Source organism: Triturus cristatus, chromosome 3_1 (assembly GCF_964204655.1).
Source record: "Triturus cristatus chromosome 3_1, aTriCri1.1, whole genome shotgun sequence".
NCBI lineage: Eukaryota > Metazoa > Chordata > Amphibia > Caudata > Salamandridae > Triturus > Triturus cristatus.
In genome coordinates, this window is record NC_140583.1 from 427,173,580 (window position 1) to 427,192,234 (window position 18,655).

General features: G+C 44.9%; 1 protein-coding gene across 1 annotated transcript in view; it reads right to left on the reverse strand.

Moving 5' to 3' along the window:
- Positions 1-18,655, reverse strand: part of FBN1 (fibrillin 1) — a 722,489-nt gene that overhangs the window by 204,766 nt on the left and 499,068 nt on the right. The window contains exons 21-26 of the mRNA XM_085644212.1: positions 16,103-16,240; positions 15,883-15,933; positions 12,768-12,893; positions 6,499-6,726; positions 538-663; positions 308-436 (exon numbers count right to left, since the gene is read on the reverse strand). Coding sequence (XP_085500338.1) covers positions 308-436; positions 538-663; positions 6,499-6,726; positions 12,768-12,893; positions 15,883-15,933; positions 16,103-16,240 — 798 coding nt within the window. The remainder of the gene's footprint in view (positions 1-307; positions 437-537; positions 664-6,498; positions 6,727-12,767; positions 12,894-15,882; positions 15,934-16,102; positions 16,241-18,655) is intronic.

The following is an 18,655-nucleotide window of genomic DNA, read 5'->3' on the forward strand; positions in this document are numbered from 1 at the left end:
CCCTCACTGTCCAATTCACCCGAGTTATCTTAAATACAGGCTCTCGAGAGGGCTACATTTGGCCCTGGCACCTTGTACATGTACACATTGGTCTAAATCTATAGTTTAGTGTGTTTTTCATGATCATAGATGAGGGTGACTTTATGCGTCACTGATCCGAATATATGGGCTGGAATATTCAGGTAGGGCCCTTCGCTGATCTGAAATATTTCTCCAGCCTGTTGGACAGTCATACATCTTCAAACACATTAACAGCCTGAAGTTTCTATAGAAGTGTAACTGTCTAATAAGTGTTCCTTAAACTTACCCATGCAGTTTTTCATCATCATAAATCCGCTTTCGTATCCCTCAAAGCAGTCACACTCGAAGTCCCCTGGAGTGTTAATGCAGTTGCCTTGGCCACACAGGTCAGGAGATATCTGGCATTCGTTGATATCTACAAAGGACCCAAAACAGGTGGACATTAGATTCAAAAGCCATTTTTGTATTTTTAAATCTACATCGAAACGTTTGAAGGAGAGTTGTGAATTCGCTTACCTGTGCAGTTCCTTTCTTCAGAATCGATTGCAAACCCGCTGTCGCATCTGCATTTGAAGCTCCCAATGGTATTCCTGCACTTCCCATGCGTGCACAGACTGGGGATCATTTTACACTCGTTGATGTCTGAAGGAGGAGAGGAGACACCATGGTCAGAACCACATACCATTCGTACCTCTACGTCACATGCCTTTTATGTCTTTCAAGGAGCTGCTCATGGCTGCAAGTCTTTTCCCCTCTGTTAACATATGTGGGGGCAGGTAGGAATACGGATAGAAGTGCTGAGCTGAACACAAACCACGGTAGGGATCATTGCATGATCCAGGCTTTCAATGCACTCAACTTTTCCTAAGGATTTGTGTAAAGAGAAAATGTTGTGGGAAAACTTTTTGAAACAAGTAATCTGCACTTGACTCTGAAATCCCCAAGAAGGTCAAGAGTGAGCCCTACTTGTGATGGAAGTGATTCCCGTACCCCCTGTTAGAGCACAGAGAACAACCCTTTCACCTCACTACTAGAAGGATCCCATATCAGGACTGCTCTACTGGGAATCCAGAGGCTAAAATTAAATATCTGTTAGAAGGTCCCCATCCGCAGGCGGCTCAAACTGATTACAACATTGTTTTACATCTCTTTCTGGATTTATAGCTAAAGGAGTCTTCTCACAGCAATCGAGACCATAGTAAATCTTCTAAGCCATTGAGAGTTAAACCCTTTTAATGGATGTCTGGGATATAAATAGTAATTTTATAATAGCTCCATAGCATTGCCAAGGCGTGTGCCCTGTCAGGCCTCTTTCTTGAGTAAATAACAGGGCTTTGGACTTCTTTTGCAAATATGTGAAGGTATTTGCATAAGTCCTAAAGCAGACACTCACGCGAGGCACTCAAATTAAACGCCTCCAGATTGGATGCTCAACGCAGAAAGTATGCCTTGCAGGAAGAGTATTAGCCACGGTTCAGCTCAAAGTTGGGAACTGAATTTAATAACTATGTTTGCATATGAATAGGTACCAACAAATAACTTTTTAATTTTTATTAAGATGCCTTGCTATTAAAGAAGAATTTACCCGTGGAAATTATTTTCTAAACAGCAGAGCCCCATTACATAATGGGGGCCCTCTAGATAATGGACCTGGGTTTCTTGCACTTGGTATAAAATGCTCTGAGCACATTTTTACTGAATGTACATAAGCCTAACAGGGCCTAGGTTGACTGTTTCAGAGCACCAGCTGATTGTGTGCTGCCGGATACTAACTGCCCTTGGTATGAGAGACAGGGAGGGGCCCCCGCAAAAGAGGTAACACCCCATCTGGACGACTTTCCGAACCCTACTGGAAGATGGTAACTTTTAGACCATCATAGCCCAGCTGGTCTCAAGTCTGTTCCTCACCTGGCAGTGGTGGAGTTCATTCGCACAGGGCTTCCTCCATTGCAAATGAGCTCTGCCATGTGCGCAAAGGAACACGCGCACCTTACGTCTCAACCCATCAACTGCACTGTTCGCGTGCATTTGGTACAGAAAGATTAAACTGGCCCTTTCTGAACCCTCCAAATCTGCCTTTTGATGTCAACTTAGTCAGTGAATCTGCTGAACGTTGAATCCATTTTACCTATTGAATGTATTCAACGATTGTCTCAGTATCTAACGCTGAGCTTTGTTACATAATACTGCTGTGGGTGTAAAACTCTTTTGTTGGCTGGTGAAATGCTGTCATACTGAATAACTCCTAATTAAAAAAGTTTCATGGAGATTGTAGTTGATCATAATAAAGTATCAAGTCAGGAGCAGCAATGCTAATTCGTTTTTACTGCAAAGAGAAAGAAGCAACATAGTGACATCACATGTAAAGGCAACTTAAAAGTGCTTATGACATATCCATCACTTGGTACGAGAAAAAGCAGAGATCTGTAATACACGAGTAAAAGCAGTGAGCCATAATACACACACCTTCGAGAATTTGCTGGCACATGCATCAAAAATGTCATTCGCGATTCCTTATTAACGAAAAATAAGGATTTGCTAATAAGGAATCGCAAATGCCTATGCATGTAGGCCTCCCTAAAAGAAATTGCAATTCCTAAACATTCCTTAATTGCGACTCACAAATTGTGAGTCACAATTAAGGAATTGCTACCTATTCATTCCTATGGGCCTAGAGGCCCATGCAAATCAATAGAAATTGCGCATGCAATGTCAAGGGTGCAAGGTTGCCAAAAGGACACTGTGTTGCACCCCTGAAATTGATATGTGAACACATGTTGCGCACACACATGCCCTATGTGTAACCTGGAACTTTAAAAAATGCACCTTTGTGCATTTTTCAAAGTTTTTGCTATTTACCATCAGGTATAATTTTCCGGTAATTAGCGGAACCTAATAGCGAAATCGCTATTTTAAATGGCATCTTGCATTGCATTCAAGGCATCGCAATTTGCGATTTCATAAATGCAATCACAATTTTGCGATTTTTGCATTTGGAATGATGCATCCCAAATGCAAAAATACCGGTCGTAAAGGGGCCGACCATTTTTTTCCTTGATGCATGTGGCCCTTTGTTCGTATGAGTTTGTAGCTGAAGGATTCTGACGAGGAATCAGGAGTCAGGAAAAATAGGCGAGAGGAGGTTGTGGAAAGGAGGCAAGGTGAGGGTATTTTCTACATTACATATTTGCCATGGTATGTGTGTAATATTCGTAGTTTCCACGATGCTTTATGTTTTTATGTCATATCACTGAGAAACAACCTAAACAGATGTATGGACAGACGGATAACAGAAATGGACCAGCATAAAAATACACACAATATCACAAGAGTTCTACTACTAGCATTACCACCTTGCCTCAAACATCATTACTATGCGAGAATGATACCAGGTGAGAAGAAGGTGTCAATGAGATAGAAAATCATAGGCTCATCTAGGCGGTGCCTCTAAGGGGCATATGTATCAAATACCATTATTGCGATTCTCAAATAGCGGTTTTTAGGGAATCGCTATTTGAGAATCGCAAAACGGGATGTAATAAAAAATTTGCAAATATTTTGCGATTCCTTGGCATTCCTTAACTTGAAGTTGGTGGTAATTTGCGATTCTTTAAGGCGAAATCGCACCTTTTCTGTACTTCATACATTGCATTTAAGGAATCGCCATTTGCGATTCCTTAAATGCAATCGCAAAATAGAGAATCGCACATTTTGCGATTCTCTAATTTGTGATGCCCTTTTGGGATGATACATCCCAAAAGGCCTTTTCCCGTTCGCAAACGGGCCAATTCTGAGAATCGGCCCAGGGCTTGATACATATGCCCCCAAGTGAAATGTGATAAAGATGATGAATTAAGTGACGGTTAAGGTTGTAAACACTCCACTGAATAGGAGCAGAAACGTTGCTGCCGTGGAAAGCAGTGTTGGGAAGCTGGTAGGTTTACAAAATGACTTGAATGGACGGTGAAAATGACAATAGGATCTGCAAAGCTAAAGGGGCTTACAAAAACCTACAGAGTGTACTAAAAACCGCAGCAGGGAAGTAAAGCTATGCATTTGCATTCTTAGAAGGATGAGAGGACTTTAGAGTACATCCCTCAGCAACATAATCTTGGGGTACTCTTAACAATGCCCCCAGAGGCCCCAAGGAGTCTGACAAAGTAGCTTAAAGTGCCATAAACTGTTGTAGTGCCTCTGGAGATGTTTTACTATCATAAAAAAGAAATGTTGCATTTCTACTGCTGAGTTCCACTTTGGGCCACGTTGGCTAATTCCGGAGGATGCTTGTGTGATACCTCCCAGAGGAGCTGCAACGAGCTCAATCACTATAGTTGGCTGCCTGAGACTTTCTCACACATAATAAAGACAAAAACGAGACCTAAAAGAGAAATAATGATGGCATGAGAGAAGGTCCTTGGGTTCTCATCCCCCTTAACTGCAGGATATTCTCAGCATAAAGTGAGCCCCTGCTTCATCCCTGAAGACCTATACTTTTTACAGGGGCGAGCCCTGCCTCTAAACAGAAAGCAATCCCAAGAGACCCCTGAAAAGCCTGCCAGAAGGCAATCTTAAGCCTTACTTTATTGGCTTACACCACAGAGATCCATCATGAAACTTTACATAATGTCTTGTCAATTAACCTGCATCTCTCACTGAGGATTCCGCCGTGGCAGCTTTAGGACTGGTCTGTGTTACATCTGTTTGCCAAGTGATGTAAAAGAGTCCCTGTTCAAGACTGAGACCATTCACAGGTCAAGAAAGCCCAAGTCTCACCATCAAAATCTAACTTTTGTTTTGAACCTTCGAGTCTTGGGGCACATAATTCAGAAGGTGGTAAACTAGCAGCTCCCAGAGCAACCACATGTCTCTCATCTGCTACCGCTCTGGGCTACAGCTATAAGTATACTAGAGAGGGTACAACCCGCCTGTACTAGATCAGGCGCTGAACAGTCTCAGTCCTGGTAACACCTTCCTCCTGGTTATGCGCTCAGCATTTTTTGATAGCACCATACATAAGGTTCTAATTCATCCTTTATCCATGCGTATCGGGACCGGAGCATTTGTTCTGAAGTAATTGCCCCCTGTCCTAAAGGAAGATTGTATTTTGAGCAGGTGGAATCTGCCCTACTTACTTCATTCCCACTGGTGAGTGGAGTACCTCAAGGTTCAATTCATTTACTCGCAAATTTGAACCTGTATGTGGAACCACTGGGACCCCTGATTTCAGGGAGATTGTGGAGTAACCGACCACCAAGGTGCACGGACACCACATTATACCTTAGGGGATGTTGTCAAGAGAATGCCAGTAAACTAAAATACCGTAATCCCAACCTAGAGAGCTGGAAACTCAACTAACTGAATGCTGCAAAGATATGCAAATAATAGAGCACTGAAAGGAATTTATGAGCATATCTGATTTATTTTACTGCCACAACCTTCTGGTGTGCAGTATGGAGCATAGGAGACAAGGTACTCAAGCACCTTCACGGTCAGGTCTGTATAAGACGAGAAGGCAGAACAGTAGTACAGATGTCACATGGTAGTCAATATATTTTTCCACATGACATGGAATTGAAGCATAAATGAACAATTTTTCAACATTCATATTAAGAAAAGAGAGAAAATTGAGCATGGAGCCTATGAATGTATCAAATGAAACAAAAATATAAATATGCATGTTGTAGGAGGGATGGACCGACCAACTGAATAGACACAAGCTGACAAACGTCATGGCATGTCAGTCGTATAAACATGTATGGAAGTGACAAACCATCTGCCAAATATTCCACTTTCTCTAGGTCAAATTACTAGGACGAAAGGATCAAACCATGTCGCATGTTACATATCCAAGTTAAGCAATTCTTTAAAAGGAATGGCAAAGGCTGGCCTCTGGTGGATGGTATTTCATTGATCCAATGATGTGCCTCGATTTTAAAATGTATGATTTAAGTAGATACTGCAGTGTGTTTGTGTGTGTGGCAATATTATCTCAAATGCATTTTCCTTCCTTTCCATCACATACTAGTATTTGTAATCCACTTTCACGCCACAAACCATACTTTTACATTGGCATCACCTTATATTAAAGATGGTCCAGCTATGATCAAAAGGTTTTCAGTAATGCCATCCACCTCTGCATAAAGTACTAAAATAAATCAATTAAATTAGAAAACAAATGTATAACCACTTTAGCAGAAAGTGGAGCAAAAAGTGTTCGGAAAAGAATGTGCTGCTGGTGGATGATTATTACTCTGCACCTAGACCAACAGGTTTATAGAGTACTCTTTATGTTTTGCATAATTTATGCTTCTTATTTTCCATTCTTATTTCTTGAAATGGTCCAACTTTACTACTCTTCATGCATTAATAAAAACATACAAACATAAATCTGATGACTAGCCTCAAACCCCCACTTCCAGCCCCCCACATGTCAAAGATGACTCATTCACTTATGAGTAGGGATTCTGCCTTGTGTACCTTTATAGAATGGCTTTCCATTGATCACTTCCCCCCTGGTAGCGAAGCCAGGTCCTCTTGGGCAAAGGCTCTCATACGTTGGTGTTCCCTTGAGGGGGCACTCATCGCAGTCAGGCCCCCATGCTGCCCCCACAGAACAGCAGCAGCCGTCTATCCGATGCCGGCCCGCCATAGGTGTGGTGCATTCTTCATCTTCATATTTCAAGTAGCAGGTTTCCAAGCGGATATCTGTTGGCAAGTGAAGAAAACATACATGTGTTGTCACTCAAAGACACGTGCTATGTGAAGAGCTTGTCTGCCATCTTTCAATTCTACAAATTACAATTGTTTTGTAGGGGGAGTCTGAGCAGGGACTATGGGGCGCTGTGAGGTTAGTTTCAATCATCATTCACTAATGAGTTATGAAAGTTCGCTCTCAGAGGAGAGGAGGGCGGGTTTCAAACATAACATTATGGTTTTGTGCTGTGGAGGCAACACCCCCGACCCATGGGGGAGGGAGAGTCTGCACTGCTGGGCGTGAAATCTCATTCCATGATGACAGAATGGCACTGGCCTGTGCTCACTATTCTCTAACGTGCAGATAATGTGGGTTGGACGCTTGAGACCACCTAGAACACTTCTACATGTTTGAAAAAATACACGAGACAGGATTTTAATGATTTCACACAGTAACGTTTGTCTTAGAAGGTTTGAACCAGGACCAGAATTTTTAAATTCTAGCGTACTTACTTCTTAACCGCTTGGGTAATTTAAAAAAAGATATGTTTCCCCATTGATATACATAGATAGTTGATGGTCGTGTGGCCATCGATTCACGAACCATCCCCCAAGTTAACACCCGCATCTACGGGTGTTAACTTGGGGGCCAAAGTCAGTTTGGACAAAGGTGGAACTGCTCAAACGGGGGATAACATTGGGGGGCCACTAGAGCGCCTCCTTGACTAATCTCTGAAGCTAAGGGATATTGGGTAAGGTAGAGAGATCCTTTGAGGATGGCTGGTCCAATCAGCAGACCTAAATATTAATTGTCCAAGGCCTCCTGGGCAGCCATTTGAAAGGAGTAACATTTGCCTGTGGATATTAACCCAGGTGGTGAGCTGGCGACTGGAGATCACCCTACCGCGACTTTGGCCCAACAGCCATCTCTTAAAATATTATAGTGGAATGCAGCAGGGATCATCAAATTGCTCTCCGAGGTGGAATGGGGCAAATTTTTAGATTCCCACAGCATCTGCCTCTTCCAAGAGACATGGTGCCTGTTCTCCTTTCATAGAAGTGGGTACACTTCCTATTGTGTTAATGCAGTACAGAGTGGAAAGGGCAGACCCTCTGGGAGGCTGGGAATCTGGGTCAAAACATCCCTACCGTGTAAGATCAGGGAAATCTCCATTGCTTCCCTTGATGTTATAGCAGTTCGCCTTGAGCTCCCATCAGGGCTGATCTTAAAAATGTTCAATGTTTATAATAGCACTTCGGAGACCAGGGTTTTAAATGTATTAAAGGAATCTTTATCGAGGCTCACAGGGAATGGTCTCTTGCTGGTGGCTGGGTATTTAAACACCACATTTATTATTATTATTACTATTAGGTGATTTATAAGGGGCCTGGGTACTCCAACTGGAGTGTCCCCGCACAATAAATGCAAACTCCAGTACTGACCCTTAAGTGGTGTACCTGGCCAGCTGTAAATTTGCCTAAAGAAACAAGTCTTGAGTTTCTTGTGAAAGACTGGTTTGAACTGATTTGAACCCCTAACAGACACCCCTTCCGACTTATCAGTGGACTGTGACAACCAGTGCTGTATTCCACAACTAAACATACCTAGTGTGAGATGGACCCCCAAAGCAGCTCAGGTTTTAGCACCCACACTTAACTTTGAACTTAGAGTTACAAATTGTAGGACTCCCTCAGACCAACAATGTAAAATGGCATTTAATAGTTCAGGCCACCATAGCAGAATTGATTATTTTCTGGTTGAAGTGAAGCGCCTAGACACCCCAGGGTATTTACCGCGCTTTACAAATTTCAAATCAAATCAAATCAGCTCTTGTCAGCCGTTTTAGACATGGTAGTGGTTGACAGATCCAATAGTGATCACCATGCACTAACCCTGACACTTTTAGATAACTCAGCTACAAAACCATTACTCCAGGGTTATGTGGATCTGGGTTGCCTTTTTCCAGCTAACAATAGTAAAACCATCAGGTAAAACTGGATGGAAAAAATCCTCTAGCCCCAGAGGCAGCCAAACCCAGAGAGGAGAAACATGTTGATTATCTATCTTATCTCCCAGCGGAATAGAGGAGGGTGGTGTTGCGCTCTAGTCACATTTCCCTGTTTTCTCAAATCAGTGATTTGTTAGGCAAAACTACACGAGCGGTAAGAAGGGGCCCAAGACCTCTTCCTGGTACACCGGTGAATGCAGGTCAGCCAAAAGCAAACTCCTAATTGCAGTAAAGACTAACACCCGCTCAGACATAATGAAGTGTAGGGCCAGGTATAAGCAGGTATTGGCATGAGCCAAAAATGAGTGGGAACATTCCTTGTGGTCTTCTTTAAATGAAGCCATGACTGTTAAAGTTAATAACCTTTCTGGAGGACTGCAGCAGTCTACCTAAATTGCCCAAAAACTGAATTTGAATTTTGTGTACACCAGTCGAGTGGGCGGCCCATTAGAATAAGTAGTACACAAATGGGAGTGTTGTCGAGGACAGTGAAAGAGAATGCAGACATCTTACTTTCTGGCACAAGCTGAGAACTATCCCAGCCCTAGAACCATATTGAGAAGGTATAAGAGATCTGATGCCTACACGCTGCTTAGAGAAGATCCCCTGGTTCCAAACTTTAAAGTCACTCCTGCAGAAACTTGGGCTTGATAACTATTGGTCCTCCCCAGAGTCCATGGAGCCTGCTCTCAAGTGATAGGACCAAAGGCCATTATTGGGAGTCCGTAGCCGTTGATGGGGGCTTTGTCCTGAGGACGTTTCCCGTAAGGATTACTGATTCACAGGCAGTGGGATAAAATTGACTTACGTTAACCTAAATGTTATTATGCCCCAAGTAAACTCAAAATTGAATTATTTCTTTCCTCCCACAGGTTTCATATGGCACAGGTGAGAGAGACCTTCTGCTATCAATGTTAAACCCTGGATATTTTCACTTGATCTTATGGATCTAGTTGATGTTTCTGGACACTTAGATATACACGTGCAGTGGTCCCGTTCTCTTTAAAGCCTCAAATAATACCAGTATTTACTAGCTCAATGTCAATCCCAGCCTTGACATACAGTGGTTGCTGCTGACAATCCCAGCCTTGACATGCAGTGGTTGCTGCTGACAATCCCAGCCTTGACATGCAGTGGTTACTGCTGACAATCACAGCCTTGACATGCAGTGGTTACTGCTGACAATCACAGCCTTGACATGCAGTGGTTGACACTTTTCAGGCAGGAGGCTGCACTGTAGCAGTAATCGGTCTGTGGACTCAGAGGAGGCAGGAGAGATGCTGCTGGACATCCATGCGTACCCACTGGTGGGGTGGGACGGGATGATGATGGCTAGCAGGCAACGAGAGGGGTTGGTGGAGAACACGAAGAAGTCTCGAGTGACATAGTACGAGTTCCTTCTTCAGATCCAGAGCCGGCTTTAGGGCAGTGCGACTGGTGCGGCGGCACTGGGCGCTAACCATTGGAGGGGGGTGCTGTGATGTCAGGGGGCGCTGTGTTTAGCAATATCTTATGATAGGCAAGATGAGGGGCACTTTTGCAGGTGGTAGGGAGAGAATCCGGGGAGGCGGTCATGGGAGGTGGGTGCACCAAAAGTGATTGCTGCACCGGGCGCTACTAGTGCTACAGCCGGCCCTATTCAGATCTGCACTCTGCGGAGAGTTGTGCCGAGTGGGGTGCGTGAGACTGGCTCATCCTTTACTACCACAAGGGGTAGGAGGACGACTAACAGCATCAATGGTGTTCTGCTTAAAGCAGCTTTACAAACACTGCTTTGCCTTTTTATCATAGATGAAAAAGAGGAATGCGGACACCCGTAGTGACCCGACAAAGGTGTTCAATCCTATACCAGCAGGGGAACTTACCTACCCTGTCCAGCCATTAAACTTGCCTCTTCCCTCCAAATAGAGGCCACGCATCGCTAGTGATGGAGCTAATCATTCTAGGGGAAGGATGGAGATGGAGTTAGCACAACGCATGAGAACTCAATCTTGGATTAGTTTACTTAGTCACAGGCCCCTATATAGATGTCTCATGTTTTCATGTTGCACCTAACACTGAAGATTAGCTTATTAAGTAGATATATGTGCTTCAAATGTTAACAATTAGGGAAGCAAGAATCAATTCGCTCTAGATCACATAGTTTAGCCAACTGGGGTTGCCATCATTAAAGGTCAGCCTGCAGGGTTTTCCATGCTCACCATAACTAGTAGAACAAAAGCTTATCCTACTTAAGGTGGCCTTCAGTGCTCCTCCCCTACCCTTACATGTTGCTCCACCAACCCTGCCTGGGAAAGCAAAAGAGGTACCTCCCACCAGCTGGAGATTTCATGCTAAGAAACATTCTGAGGTTCTCAACAAGTTAGGTTGCAATGATCCCTAGTTCATGTGGAACCATCGACACGGTTCCACATGAGAGACTTCTTGATAGATTGAGTAACTTGGGCATAGGTGGGACGGCTTTAGCCTGGATGACTTCTTTCTTGAACAACTGATCTCAGGAAATGTGGTCACCTCCTTTTTCATCTCCCATGCCTACCATGAAGGTAGGAGTACCCCAGAGCTCCATTCTCAGCCCCACCCTCGTTGATCTATATATGTCTTCTGTTGGACCCTTAGTATAGGATAGTGGTGCAAGATTATATACGCAGATGATACACAACTGAATTTCACTTGTAATAAAGGAGCCAACTTTGATGGAGTCAATATTAGATCCAGTCTCACAAAGGTGTTCAACTGGATCAAAGTAAATAATTTGAAATGCAATCCGGATAAATCTGAGATTGGCTGTTTTTGGCCAGCCAGTAGCGAGTAATTGGAGTTTATGGTGGCCGGAGGAGATATCTGACCCCCTTTCAGCCCAAACATTGGTTAAAAATCTGGGCATTTTCATTGATAGTGCCCTTTCCATGGGGTCCCAGGTTTAAGCATTGGTTGGTTCCTGTTTTGGCATACTTCATATGCTAAGAAAATTCCTACCTCTTCTGTCATCTGATACAGGAAGATAGTGGTCCAAGCCTTGGTGATGTCAAGACTAAACTATGCTAATATCTTGTACCTGGGTCTATCAGGCTATTTCATCAAGCGCCTGCAAGTAGTACATAATGCAACGGCCAGGGCTATTCTTAGACCTAAACCCAAGTCCCATATGGCCACCATCCTTAAAACCCTACATTGGTTGCGAATGAAGGAAAGAATCAAGTTCAAAGCCCTGGTGATAATTTTTCAAAGCCCTTCATGGCTTAGGAGCCAGCTACCTCAATAAGCGCGTAAACCGCTACATTCCAGCGTGGACTTTACGATTCTCCTCTTCCGATCCTGTCTGTAATCCTAAAGTTCGCTGTCCTGCATGGGGGGGCGGGTCTTTTGTGTTTTGGGCGCACAGGCGTGGAACAGATTACCAACTACACTGAGAGCCACTTCAGACCTCCCTACTTTTAAGAAACATCTTAAAACGTGGCTTTTCAGGAATTAGTTGCGCCACAGAGTCCTCCCACATATTCCCCCAGCGATGGGACACGCTTGTTGAGAAGCTGTGTGCTACATGAAATCCCTTTCATTCATTCATTCATTCATAAAACAAGCGTGGGAAGTGCAGGGCCTTGCAGCTACCCTATGCTCTCAAAATAGCTGCCAAATTCCATTGGCAAATGGAAGCCCCAGTGGGTGCAGTAGGTGGCGCCAAGCACTGAATTCCCCAGACAAATTCGTTGCCCCCCCCCCGAACTTCCTTTATTGCAAATTGAGCTCTGATTTAAACAGATGATATCTGTGACTATTCTTGCTTCATAATGCCATCCACCAACGCTAATGCGGTCCCAGGATGCACTGAGTAGCCTCCGATGCACACAGTAGGTGTTAGTACAAAATAATACAGCAGTTATATGATATTAAGTTTATATTTCTGACTGCACGCAATAAAGGGAAATGTTATCAAATGCCTTCATAAACCTACATATCAACTTCTACTAAAATATATGTTCACTGGGATTTAATATTAATTTACGACTCGTGCATTGTCTTTGCAACAGCTTGGAGTCCTACCGATGCACGTCCGCGCAGAGGAGTCCAGGGTCATGCCGCTCGGGCACTGACAGACGAAGGAGCCCAGGGTGTTGACACACTGCCCGTTCGTGCACACGCCCGGAAATACGTCGCATTCGTTGACATCTGTTTGCAAGGGGGAAAAAACAATTAGCGCAAACAGGATCGTGCAGCAGGAAACAAAACACAATTTGCCATCAAAACAAATACAATACTATAGACAACACATGGTATAGTATCCATATTGAGGCCTTCACTGAAAGGCACATCCTATAGTGGTACATTTGGGAATCCCGTAGATAATCTGATTAGTGATGGACATTTGCAGACGTCTCTGAAGGGGGCCTATTCCAGCGATTTAAAAAAAAAAAGTCCTTTTCCCAAGAGGCCTGGCATGGACAGGTAAAGATAAACCAGATATTTTGATGCCTGAGATGGAACCTTGCCCTTTACTTACACGGAACACGCACATAGCTGCTCAAATAATTTACCAGTGTGGAAATTATAATATTTTCTCATTTTGCAACTCCAATTGCTCACATTCTTTTCACTATCGTTATCCGTCTATATAAAACTTGAACAACTTTACAAAAAAAAATAAAAAGCATTATCAAAGCGAATAGGTCTGGCGTTGGCTGCCAGCCTTTTTAGGTCTCGCCTACGCAGCGCACATGCGCTCCAAAGGAGAAAGACCTTTAGCCATCGATGCGCCTTTTCAGCCAAAAACATGCACGCATTGCATTGCTTTTAACCCCTTCGGTGCTCATGACGGAACGGTTCCGTCATGAGCGTCAGTTGAGCTGTGCTCATTACGGAACCGTTCCGTCATGACCACGCCCGCGCAAGCAGCGCTCAGCACAGCGGGGGAATCCGCCCCGCATGGAAGGGGTTAATGGCAACGCATGCATGTTTGGCGATTCCCTTACGCGCTGTATATAATTGAATCTTCTTTATTGCTTTAAATGCGCACACATTTGCTACACCCCATTCTCAATATTTAGTGTCGTTTTTATCTCAGTCTCTCATCAAAGGCATGGTGTCAGAGTTCCCTGCAAAGCCTAATATCCTGCATCCACTCCTTTCCACAAATGCTGAAAAATGTGCTTCTTCGAATCCCCAATACTATGCTTCTGCCCCTCCCCAAATGCCTGATGTCCTGCTTCTGTTGCTGTTTCCTCTTTCCTAGATGCCAGGTGCATATTTCATTATCGACAAATCTCTGGTGGGCTTCTACACCATAAAACCGGATGTCGTGTCCTACTCAACTCATTTCCTCATAATCACTTGTCAGACTTCAACCCATTTCAGTCAAATGTGTGGCGTTACGATTCTACTCGATCCTCGGCGGCGTTTTTACTCTCCATGTACCCAAATGAAACACATTTGCTTTTCCACAAAAAGGAGTTTCCAAACCCTTCCCAAATACTGCTTTCATGAACCTCTCCTTCCATATGCCTGTTGTCTAACTCCTAGTCCTAAATCCCAGTATAAGCTTAAATCCAAAATCCATGTATTTTGGTCTTCTTCCGTGGTCTGTACATTGCTAAGAGACAGAGCTTACAAATGAGGCACCTTTCGTTTTTAGGCACATGATCCTGCTGCCTCCTTCTTTAGCGTGAGTCGCGCGCGCGTGTTTGTTTTCTTTCATGGCGGGGAAGGGAGACGCATCGCCTGTCTTTTCACTTGCCACGGTGCCTTACACCCTCTGGACACCAGGGACACGGCACGCATTGCGAAATAACACAGACCCACACAGCCGTGTCTCCTTGTCGCACAGAGGAGGTTGTATATAAAGGTTGTATAGAACCTATCACCTACATTCAACTACCCCTCTACTACCACTCTTCAACCCCTCCACTAACCCTCTTCTACCCCTCTACTACCCCTATACTCCCCCACTTCTACACATCTTCTACACCTCTACTCCTTACTACCCCTCTACCACTCTACCACTCTACTACCCCTCCTCTAACACTCTACTATCGCTCTACCCATCTTATACCCCCTTCTACCCTTCTAGCCCTGTACCCATCTACTCCCCCTCTACCTCTTTAATACCCTTCTAGCCCTCTACTACCCCTCTGCCCCTGTACTAACCCTCTAGCCCTAACTAATTCAATGCATCTGAGAGAGTGTGGTTATGGAGACTTGGTCACTGTTAAAGGGTGCAAGCGAGAGATACCCCTGGGGGTGGAGGTGGTCATTGGGGGGGGGAACGCCAACAAACACTTTCGCACAGGGCGCCACCAGCACTAAAGCCGGCCCTGAATCCAGCTGTCAGGGAAAGCCATATCAGGTCAACCATGGTACAGGCCTTCGAGGGTATCGAGAGCCTGCAATCTGAAGCTTTCGGGGTGTCACTGCCAGCACGTGCTGCAAATGACTGTGAGGCCTGTCAATGTCACGAGCCCAAAAGGCCTTTATACCATATGGAAAATTTGTTGGAAGTCACTGCCTCGGACTAGTCCTCTGACTTAAATATATCTATCAGTGGTGTGCTAAGGTGAGAAGTTTTTGTCTCATGAACTTCTCGTAATTCTCAGGAATACTGTGTTTAATTTTCGTAATTCCTATTTTTTTCTGCATGTGCTTTTTCACATTGAAATGATGGGAGAGTTAAGAGGAAATCGGTTTTAACTTAACTCACAAGAAGGCAGCACATTCACTTTTAGCACCAACTAACACTCGGAACAAATGGGAATCCCTCAACAAATGATGACGCGGCTCGTGCAGATAGCGATGGCATCCACCAGTGTGCCGGTAAAATCCCCTGCTCGAGACGTATACCACTATGTCACGTGCATTATATCACGACAATAATGTTGCATTGACTGCATCGGCCCAACCACCCTATCACAAGGCAAGTTCAGGTAAGAAGATGTGGCGTTAAGGATTGTAAATATATATTTACCTTGCGTCAGAGAGGTCACCTCGACACACTCAATGCAATATTAATGTGGTTCGACCACAATATAGAGTCAGTCAGCCTTCAAGATTTGTTGTGATGCAGAACTAGACATGAATTGTGCGTTTTCACAAGCAAAGCCTTCATCTGGGATAATTCTAATATTTATTTTCAAGCCCATTTCTAAGAAATGCTAAATACACGACTCACCTTCGCATATGGTGCCCCTACTTCTGGCAAATCCTCTGGCACAGACTGGGTCTGGAAATAAAAAGCACAGCTATGACACACATCTGTGATCCAGAACATGCTCTTAAAACATATGGAACGTCCACCGACACATGTATTGTGGATATTCCCCAATTCCGAGCTTGAGGGTGCACATACGAACATAGGGGAGGGAAGGACTGGAAATGTGAGTATGCTTCACCTGGTTCGCAGGGGATGCAGGGGCTGCCCCAGGCCGCACCCATCGAGGAACAGCACTGGGACCTCAGGGTCGCGCCATTGATGTTGACCTCACAGCGTCCATTCACAAAGTGCAGCCAACACGTGCCTTTGATGGTTTCTAAGTAGAGCAAAACAGTACAGTGTCATTTGGGCTATTCAGACATCTATGTTAACAACACAGTAACCTACATTTTTGACAATTCATGCACATGGAATGTTATTTTTGCAGATACATTAACATGAGGATTTTAGATGTTCAGCTGGAGCAGACACAGAGCGTGACATATCCGGGGATGATGGCCAGAAGTGATTCTGATCGCGGTTTAGCCGCCCACAGCCCACCCAGTATTCCCTATCGCAAAATACAAGGTCAATTAATCAGGACTGATTATCATACCTCTTCTGAAACCTTAACAACAGGCTTTGTTTTCCTAAGAGCTACACAACATTCACACCTAGGACATTGGTCTGCAAGGTTAGCATTTAGTTTCAAGGTGTAAGTAAGACAGAGGGCTCTTGTATGCTGGGAGCTGCAGATCTCCACTGTCCCGCCGCTCTCATTCCTGGAGGACAGTGTGAAGGGCTGGAGCGGAGTGGGTCACACTGGGATGGAGAGTCAGGTCCGGTGCGGGCCCGAGGGAGTTGGGCATGAGGGCAAGCACCATCCAGTGGAGATTGTCAAGTCTACCTCAAAAGGACTGTTTGGGGTCCCCCAGGACTGTACAGGTCTAAAGGCAGTCACCTCCTGGACTCCTCCCCAAACCCCCTTTATTCTGTCTCAATCAAAGGGCCGTCATCCCGGTGCAATGGACATAGGTGGCACAGAGGGGGGTAGGAGTGCCCCAGTGACAGTGAGTTGCGCCCACGATGAGGGCTTCGGGGCAGAGCGACCCAAGGCACTTGTGACTGGAAAGCCAGGAAGGGATGTGACGCTGTGGCTCCCATGCACAAGAGGGCTGTGATTTACAGGCCCTGATGGCACAGGCCCCCCTGAGAAGACAGAGCCTCGATGGATGGTTGGAATCACCAAAGGAACTGAACCCAGGTGCCCCCTGCAAGAGTTGAGAAAGGCCGCTTGGGCCACTGAAGGGCGGGCCCTTAGGAGAGAGGGAGCCAGGAAGAGAAGCTTATAGCCTAGTAACCATCAGCAAGATACAGAGTGGGGCCATCTCCCACATGGCCCCTGGTGGGGACCGCATACTAGACTGGTGCTGAAAGCTGAGAAGGATGTAAATAAGTGGAGTGGTTGGACAGATGTGGATTGGCAGGGGGGAGTAATGTAACCTGTCCATTTCTTGCCCACTGAACCTCCCGACCAGCCCATGATGGATTAAATGAACAGGGAAAAGGCAGGGGAAGGCCCTGGCAACAGGCCATGACTGTAGCAAAGGGGCCAACAGTAGAGGAAAGAAAACAATAGAGGATGTTGTGAAGTGAAGGTGCTACCCCTATGAAAGAGGGCTACATTGGCAAATTTTCCAGGATAGGGCAACAAGACCGGGACCAATGGGAAGGGCCGAGACCTGTTGAATCCAAAAGAAACAACAGCAAGTGAAGGAGCCCTCTTATCGACATATACTATTTTGCGGCCAACTTGAGATACTCGACAAATTTTGAAAAACAATATAGAGGAAGTGGGTGTAGATGTGGGCTTGACAAATAGCAGAGTCACAGAGGCAAGAGTTTCGGATCTGAAAGATGACTTTAGGATAAAATTGAAGACATGGCAGCCAGAAGATTCCAATCTGCTTATCATAGATCTCCCGGAGGGGACATATGGAGCACAACCTAAAGGATAAGGGAAAGGATAAAGTTTATAAAGCGCTCGAATGCCGAGGCGTCTTGGTGCAAAGTGAGAGAAGAGAGGGACTGCAAACAGCTATACCGGCTGTTTTATGCCCTGGGGAACAGCCACATTTTTAACAGTTTCCTGAACATTAGCCTGTTTGGTTGAAGTCTCACAGTGGTAGGCAGTTGGTTCCATAGCCGGACTGCACAGTGTGATAGACTCCTCCCTCCCCATCTGGCTCTACAGACTTTGGTGGTACAGATGCGACCTGTGTTTGAGGATCTGAGGCTTCTCATAGGAATGTACCAATGGAAAAATTTACGGAGGTCGGCTGCCCCTCCGCCATTTAGTGTCTTGTGAACCAGGCATAAAGCCTTGAATTCCATACGCTGCTGTATTGGAAGCCAATGCAGCGATTTAATGGCAGCGGAGGTAGAGTGGCCTTTCGGGATATTCAATAATATCCGCGCAGCGGCATTTTGTATAGACTGCAATTTGGCCTCCTGCGACTTGTCAATGCTTATAAATAGTGCATTGCAGTAATCTAGGCATGATAGAACTAGGGCCACTACCACTGTTTTTCTTAGCTCCTGCGAATAAAAGGGAACACCTTCCGAAGAAGCTTCAGTATGAAAAAACAAGTGAAGCTTACACGGTTTATCTGGGCCGAAAAGCTAAGTTAGTCATCAAAAATAATCCCCAAATTCTTAACTTTAGTAGATGGTGCCGGACATTCGCCAGCCT